Source organism: Entelurus aequoreus, unplaced genomic scaffold (genome assembly GCF_033978785.1).
Source record: "Entelurus aequoreus isolate RoL-2023_Sb unplaced genomic scaffold, RoL_Eaeq_v1.1 HiC_scaffold_304, whole genome shotgun sequence".
NCBI lineage: Eukaryota > Metazoa > Chordata > Actinopteri > Syngnathiformes > Syngnathidae > Entelurus > Entelurus aequoreus.
The window spans coordinates 11829-20157 of record NW_026908214.1 but is presented as its reverse complement, the minus strand read 5'-3'; the positions used below and the strand labels follow the sequence as shown (position 1 = coordinate 20157).

At 40.8% G+C, this 8329-nt stretch overlaps 1 protein-coding gene across 1 annotated transcript; it reads left to right on the top strand.

Moving 5' to 3' along the window:
• Positions 1–441: 441 nt before the first annotated feature.
• Positions 442–1414, top strand: LOC133645517 (uncharacterized; the record flags this gene model as incomplete). Its single annotated transcript, XM_062040356.1, is given in 2 exon segments — positions 442–591; positions 1145–1414. Coding segments are annotated over 2 exon segments (420 nt in total), but the record flags the coding sequence as incomplete, so codon positions are not given.
• Positions 1415–8329: the final 6915 nt, after the last annotated feature.

The window sequence follows — 8329 nt, the reverse complement described above, 5'->3', positions numbered from 1 at the left end:
CAAAGGTGAAGAAGGAGAAGGAGAATAAGAGGGAGGCGGAGGACCAGGAGAAGGAGAAGACGAAGTAGAAGGAGAAGGAGAAAGAGTGGGAGGTGGAGGAGCAGGAGAAGGTGAAGGAGAAGAAGAGAAGGAGAAGAAGAAGGAGAAGAAGAGGGAGGAGAAGGAGCAGGAGGAGGAGAAAAAGAAGAAGAAGACAAAGAAGAAGAAGAAGAAGAAGAAGAAGAAGACGAAGAAGAAGAAGAAGAAGAAGAAGAAGAGGGAGGTGAAGGAGCAGGAGGAGGAGAAGAAGAAGAAGAAGAAGAAGAAGAAGAAGAAGAAGAAGAAGAAGAAGAAGAAGAAGAAGAAGAAGAAGAAGAAGAAGAAGAAGAAGAAGAAAAATAAAAAGAAGAAGGAGGCGAGGAGAAGAAGAAGAAGAAAGAAGAGGAGAAGAAGAAGAAAAAGAAGAAGAAGAAGGAGAAGGAGGAGAAAAAGAAGGAGAAGAAGGAGGAGGAGGAGAAAGAGAAGGAGAGGAAACGGGAGAAAATGGAGAAAAAGGAGAAGAAGGAGAAAGAAAAGGAGAAGGAGAAGGAGAAGAAGAAGTAAGAGGAAGAAGAAGAAAAAGAAGAAAAAGAAGAAGAAGTAGGAAGAGGAAGAGGAGAAGAAGAAGAAGACGTATAGGGAGGAGGAGGAGCAGGAGGAGGAGAAGGTGAAGAAGAAGGTGAAGAAGAAGGAGACGAATAGGGAGGAGGAGAAGGTGAAAAAGGAGAAGGAAAATAAGAGGGAGGCGGAGGAGCAGGAGAAGGAGAAGACGAAGGAGAAGGAGAAGGAGTGGGAAGAGGAGGAGCAGGAGAAGGTGAAGGAGAAGAAGAGGGAGGAGGAGGAGAAGACGAAGAAAAAGGAGAAGAAGAGGGAGGGGAAGGAGCAGGAGAAGGAGAAGAAGAAGAGGAAGAAGAAGAAGAAGAAGAAGAGGGAGGAGAAGGAGCAGAAGGAGGAGAAGAAGAAGAAGAAGAAGAAGAAGAAGAAGAAAAAGAAGATTAAGAAAAAGAAGTAGGAAGAGGAAGAGGAGAAGAAGAAGAAGAAGTAGAGGGAGGAGGAGGAGCAGGAGGAGGAGAAGGTGAAGAAGAAGGTGAAGAAGAAGGAGAAGGAGAAGAATAGGGAGGAGCAGGAGGAGGAGAAGGTGAAGAAGGAGAAGGATAATAAGAGGGAGGCGGAGGAGCAGGAGAAGGAGAAGGAGAAGACGAAGGAGAAGGAGAAGAAGAAGGAGAAGGAGCGGGAGGAGGAGGAGAAGGAGAGGGAGGAGAAGGAGCAGGAGGAGGAGAAGAAGAAGAAGAGGGAGGAGGAAGAGGAGGAGCAGGAAGAGGAGGAGGAGAAGAAGAAGAAGAAGAAGAAGAAGAAGAAGAAGAAGAAGAAGAAGCAGCAGGAGCAGGAGGAGTAGAAGAAGACGATGAAGAAGAAGAAGAAAATGAAGAATGTGGGTGTGGGTGAGGGTGACATTTTGACCCTGGAACAGATGAAAGACATTTCTATGAGATGCCTTTTCCAGCTGCACGCTGACAGGAAGTTGGAGTCAAAGTGTGCTTTGTCCGGAGGTCCCTGAAGTGGTCTATAAGGCTGCAGGGACACATGATAAGTTACACACACTGTATCAATCTTTCATACACACTGAATGTTTCATGATTAATCCTGAATTATTCTAAGCAAACTCCCAGTTGGGAACGCCAGCCAGCCGTATGAAGAATGGAACAAGTGAGATGGGATTATTCTCACACACGTAACACAATAAGCAACAAATGGCCGCGTGTCGCACGCAAACATGCAGCGTGGAAACAAGAGGGCACGACATTGTGTTTGTTTGACCTAGGGCTGAACCACATTGACTCCTGTTTAGACTGCATGGGAACACTTTAGGAGCAACATGTCTTATCTCTGACATTGTTGTGTTTGAGCAAGAACCATATTGCCTGTTTTTGCAGTCACAATTTTTGACCCCCATTATGAATTTGCCAAACCAAAACAAAAAAAAGCTGGCATAAGTGGCAAAAAAGACTGAGAAAGTTGAAGAATGCTCATCAAACACTTATTTGGAACATCCCACAGGTGAACAGGCAAATTGGGAACAGGTGGGTGCCATGATTGGGTATAAAAGCAGCTTCCATGAAATGCTCAGTCATTCACAAACAAGGATGGGGCGAGGGTCACCACTTTGTCAACAAATGCGTGAGCAAATTGTTGAACAGTTTAAGAAAAACCTTTCTCAACCAGCTATTGCAAGGAATTGAGGAATTTCACTATCTACGGTCTGTAATATCACAAAAAGGTTTAGAGAATCTGGATAAATCACTGCATGTAAGCAGCAAGGCTGAAAACCAACATCGAATGCCCGTGACCTTCAATCCCTCAGGCGGTACTGCATCAAAAAGCGACATCAGTGTGTAAAGGATATCGCCACATGGGCTCAGGAACACTTCAGAAAACCACTGTCAGTAACTACAGTTGGTCGCTACATCTGTAAGTGCAAGTTAGAACTCTACTATGCAAAGCCAAAGCCATTTATCAACAACACCCAGAAACGCCACCAGCTTTGCTGGGCCCGAGCTCATCCAAGATGAACTGATGCAAAGTGGAAAAGTGTTCTGTGGTCTGACGAGTCCACATTTCAAATTGTTTTTGGAAACTGTAGACATGGTGTCCTCAGGACCAAAGAGGAAAAGAACCATGCGGACTGTTCTAGGCGCAAAGTTAAAAAGCCAGCATCTGTGATGGTATGGGGGTGTATTAGTGCCCAAGACATGGGTAACTTACACATCTGTGAAGGCTCCATTAATGCTGAAAGGTACATAAAGGTTTTGGAGCAACATATGCTGCCATCCAAGCAACGTTATCATGGACGCCCCTGCTTATTTCAGCAAGACAATGCCAAGGCCCATGAAAAACAGCGTGGCTTCATAGTAAAAGAGTGCGGGTACTAGACTGGCCTGCCTGTAGTCCAGACCTGTCTCCCATTGAAAATGTGTGGCGCATTATGAAGCTTAAAATACCACAATGGAGACCCCCGGACTGTTGAACAACTTAAGCTGTACATCAAGCAAGAATGGGAAAGAGTTCCACCTGAAAAGCTTCAAAAATGTGTCTCCTCAGTTCCCAAACCTTTACTGAGTGTTGTTAAAAGGAAAGGCCATGTAACACAGTGGTAAAAATGCCCATGTTCCAACTTTTTTGCAACGTGTTGTTGCTATTAAATTTTAAGTTAATGAATATTTGCAAAAAAATACAACATTTCTCAGTTGGAACATTAAATATCTTGTTTTTGCAGTCTATTCAATTGAATATAAGTTGAAAACGATTTGCAAATCATTGTATTCTCTTTTTATTTCCGAATTACACAACGTGCTAACTTCACTGGTTTTGGGTTTTGTACATGTTTTCATTGTTTTCCATTTTGACAGAAAAAAATGTCATATGTTTTAAACTTTGATATATATACAAATATTAAATTGTTATTGGTGTGAATCTTTGGGCACCTCGCCATTCGATTCCAATTCTCGGGGTGAAGATTTGTTTCATAATCGATACTCGATTCAACACGATTCTCGATGAAACTGATTGTTGCAATGTATCATTTGGTATAATAACAACAACACCTTAACAAAACAGCTTACAGCTTACAAAACCTCCTTTTGGTTGCTGACGTATGACACATACGTGCACCAAGTAAGCATAGAGATGGCCTAAAACTTATTATTTTTGTATTAATTCGTCAAAAAATAAATTTTTGAAAATTACTGAAAAAATCGGGATTCGAATGTGATAAAAAAACCAACTAATTATTATATACCGTATGGTAGTTTGTAAAAATAACAATAAATACTTACATATCTGCTTGCCACCTTCACTTATGATTTCAAAGAAAGTTATTCACTAATTTGTACGTACAAAATCAAATAACAAAAGGCAATAATATAATGAGGCAATTATACTTTTATATTCTTACATTCACTGTTACAAGCCAGGCCTCTAAGGGCAGCCATGAATGCGATGTGGCCCTCCATGAAAACAAGTTCGACACCCCTGCTGTAGCACAATAACATGTGATACCTAATAAACCAATAAAATCATTGTGATTAAAGTGCTATGGCCTAATAAATAAATACAATCACCATGTGATAGCCTTATTCAAGCGTGTGATGGCAGCAGGTACAAACATATTCTTATATCATTTAGTCCTACAAAGAGGAACAATGAACCGCTGATCAATACAAAAAAAAAAAAAATATCGATCTATCATAAATGACTGAATATTAATCATATCCAAGAAGCACGCACTGTCACAATGTCTGTGATCGCGATGAGCGGTGGACAATTTGGCTTCAAAACAAAACTCTAGATACAAATGAGATAACTTGTGACCGACGCACGGTCACAAGTTATCTTAAGTTATTTGCTTTCAGATGGTTGAAAATACCATCTGAAAGCAAAACACGTAACCGAGGATGGCGCCGCTAGCATGAACGCTACATCGACAACAGGTTGAGGAGAATTCTACGCTGGCGGAGTTTACCCGCGTCAATGTTGTCACAAAAAGTACCGCGGATAAGTTAAACAATGCCTTTGCTAAATGGACATCGAACACCTGTGAGGACCAAGAAGAACGAAGTCCAATAGAAAGACGCTGAGTTTTAAACCGAACCGTGTTAAGCTAACAGAGACAGGAAGCTAACATAAACCAAGTCATGCAAGAAGAAGTCCTTCATATCACCACCTCTGATCCCTCGTTCAATACCTTGGAGAGGAACAATTACAAGGATGAACCAATTGTACTGCACAAACAGCAGCATCAAGTGGCACCTACCGGCTGGATGTGAATGTATTTTGCTTCCAGGAGAACATCTGCAAGTGATCACAACGAGCTGCGGTCGCATTACCCCAAAAAAGAGATCAGCATTGTCATTTGAAAAAGGTAAACAATCTTGTTTGAACTAAAGAAGACTAAATGCAGATTTAAATGGTACACTATGTTAAGTTGTTTAACTACATCAGTGGTTCTCAAACTTTTTTTGTCATCCCCCACTTTGGACAAGGGGGAGTTTTCAAGCCCCACCTGCCCCCATCGCCCCAACAGAACGCTAATGCCAAGCTTAACATTTTCAAATTTATTGAACATCAAGTAACATCAAGTTGTATACATTCAAACTCAATAACATAAAATAACATCAAGTTCAATAATAAATAAAATAACTGTGCAGCTGTGGTATAACTTGCATCAAGTTCAATATCAAATAAAATAACTTGCATCAAGTTCAATAATAAATAAAACAAAAGTGTTATAACTTGCATCAAGTTCAATAATAAATCAAAAAAAGTGTTATAACTTGCATCAAGTTCAATAATAAATCAAATAAAAGTGTTATAACTTGCATCAAGTTCAATAATAAATCAAATAAAAGTGTTATAACTTGCATCAAGTTCAATAATAAATCAAATTACTTGCATCAAGTTCAATCATAAATAAAACAAAAGTGTTATAACTTGCATCAAGTTCAATAATAAATTTAAAAAAGTGTTATAACTTGCATCAAGTTCAATAATAAATCAAAAAAAGTGTTATAACTTGCATCAAGTTCAATAATAAATCAAATAAAAGTGTTATAACTTGCATCAAGTTCAATAATAAATAAAATAACTTGCATCAAGTTCAATCATAAATAAAACAAAAGTGTTATAACTTGCATCAAGTTCAATAATAAATTAAAAAAAGTGTTATAACTTGCATCAAGTTCAATAATAAATAAATAAGTGTTATAACTTGCATCAAGTTTAATAATAAATCAAATAAAAGTGTTATAACTTGCATCAAATTCAATAATAAATTAAATAACTGCACTCTAGTCCTTCACTCTGACGTTCCTCATCCACAAATCTTTCATCCTCGCTCAAATTAATGGGGTAATCGTCGCTTTCTCGGTCCGAATCGCTCTCGCTGCTGGTGTAAACAATGGGGAAATGTGAGGAGCCTTTCAACCTGCGACGTCACGCTACTTCCGGTACAGGCAAGGCTTTTTCCTTCAAGTTCATTAATAAATCAAATAAAAGTGCCACTTTGCAAAAAAAAAAAGGAGGAGTTACGCATTTGGCAAGACAGGGGAAGTGAACATGAGTTTTACAGTACTCCAGCATTAGTGGCTGCAATGAGCCTGTTTTGCACTGCAAAGCTTTTCAAATGGGGGTTGCAGGCTTGACACTACCACTTTTAAAACCTCATTGAGTTCGGGGCTGAGCTGCCTTGACGCGAGTGCTTCCCGGTGAATGACACACAGTGTGTCCAATGCGCATTTGGCGCAACCCTCTTTATTAGAGCCTGCAGCCCGTTTCTTGACTTTGCAAAAGCCCACACAGTTTTCCCATTTAAGGTCGTGTTCTTTGAGGAAACGGTCCATTATCTTGAACAGCTCATCAGCAGTGGCTCTATTTTTCATGTATTTGCAAAACAGCAAATCCTCGCACAGTGACTCGCCATTCACAAAGCTTCCGCTTAGCCCCGCCCCCATTAGTTACTGTTCCTATGTCTGTCAAACTTTCGCTCCTACCTAGAAATGTAAAGCCTACAGGAAAAATAAGTAATTTACATTTATTTATATAGCGGATTTCACAGACAGAATCACAAAGTGATTTACAGTGTGTATAGAAAATGAAAGCATAGTAAAAAAAAAAAAAATCTAAAAATATAATTAAAAAAAAAAAAAAAATTAAAGTTAAATTTCCTCCCGTTCCTCGCGCCCCACCTGTCATGTCTCTATTCCCCACCAGTGGGACGCGCCCCACACTTTGAGAAACGCTGAACTACAAGATCTCTTTGTGTACATTGTTGCGGCGATCTGTGGGGGGGGGTTCGCTGATGACATCAGCCTCACCTCTCCTGAGTGGGGCGCACAGGTGAGCACAATCAGCCTAATTGGGAGCTCACGCCAGCACTCTGTAAAGGTTTGGCTGCTCCGAGCTTTGTCCAGTGGTCTTGCAGAGCAGCTAATGGCAGCAGGATGGCAACATTGCGTGCTAAATCATTGGACTAAAACGCATTGGAAAAAGGAAAAAAATCGAAGAGGCTACCGGTAAGCTCACGCCTTTTTACTGGGCCGAAACAAACTGTTTGGAACACAGAAGCCTAAGTCTGTGCTTACGGAGGAAACAAATATGTATTGCTTTGTTAAATGTGTTGCCCGTTGAGAGGTTAAAAGGTCACGCTGCATTGACTGCTTTGCAGTTGTTAAATTGTGTGTTTATTTGATTATTTTGTTTAAGCTATTTTAAAGGCCTACTGAAAGCCACTACTACCGACCACGCAGTCTGATAGTTTATATATCAATGATGAAATCTAAACATTGCAACACATGCCAATACGGCCGGGTTAACTTATAAAGTGCAATTTTAAATTTCCCGCGAAACTTCCGGTTGAAAACGTCTAGATATGATGACGTTTGCGCGTGACGTCAATGGTTGAAGCGGAAGTATTCGGACACATTGTATCTCAATACAAACAGCTCTGTTTTCATCGCAAAATTCCACAGTATTCTGGACATCTGTGTTGGTGAATCTTTTGCAATTTGTTTAATGAACAATGGAGACTGCAAAGAAGAAAGCTGTAGGTGGGATCGGTGTATTAGCGGCTGGCTGCAGCAACACAACCAGGAGAACTTTGAGGATAGCAGACGCGCTATCCGACGCTAGCCGCCGACCGCATCGATGATCGGGTGAAGTCCTTCGTCGCACCGTCGATCACTGGAACGCAGGTGAGCACGGGTGTTGATGAGCAGATGAGGGCTGGCGTAGGTGGAGAGCTAATGTTTTTATCATAGCTCTGACAAGGTCCCGTAGCTAAGTTAGCTTCAATGGCGTTGTTAGCAACAGCATTGCTAGGCTTCGACAGGCGGCACAGCATTAACCGTGTAGTTACAGGTCCAGTGTTTGGTTCTGTGTCTCCTGTTAGTAGTATTGTTGATCTGCTGTCTATCCTTCCAGTCAGGGGCTTGTTTCTTTTGTTTCTATCTGCATTTAAGCCCGATGCTATCACGTTAGCTCCGTAGCTAAAGTGCTAAACCGATGTATTGTCGTGGAGATAAAAGTCACTGTGAATGTCCATTTCGCGTTCTCGACTCTAATTTTCAAGAGGATATAGTATCCGAGGGGGTTTAAAATACAAATCCGTGATCCACAATAGAAAAAGAAGAAAGTGTGGAATCCAATAAGCCCTTTTACCTAAGTTACGGTCAGAGCGAAAAAAGATACGTCCTACACTGCACTCTAGTCCTTCACTCTGACGTTCCTCATCCACGAATCTTTCATCCTCGCTCAAATT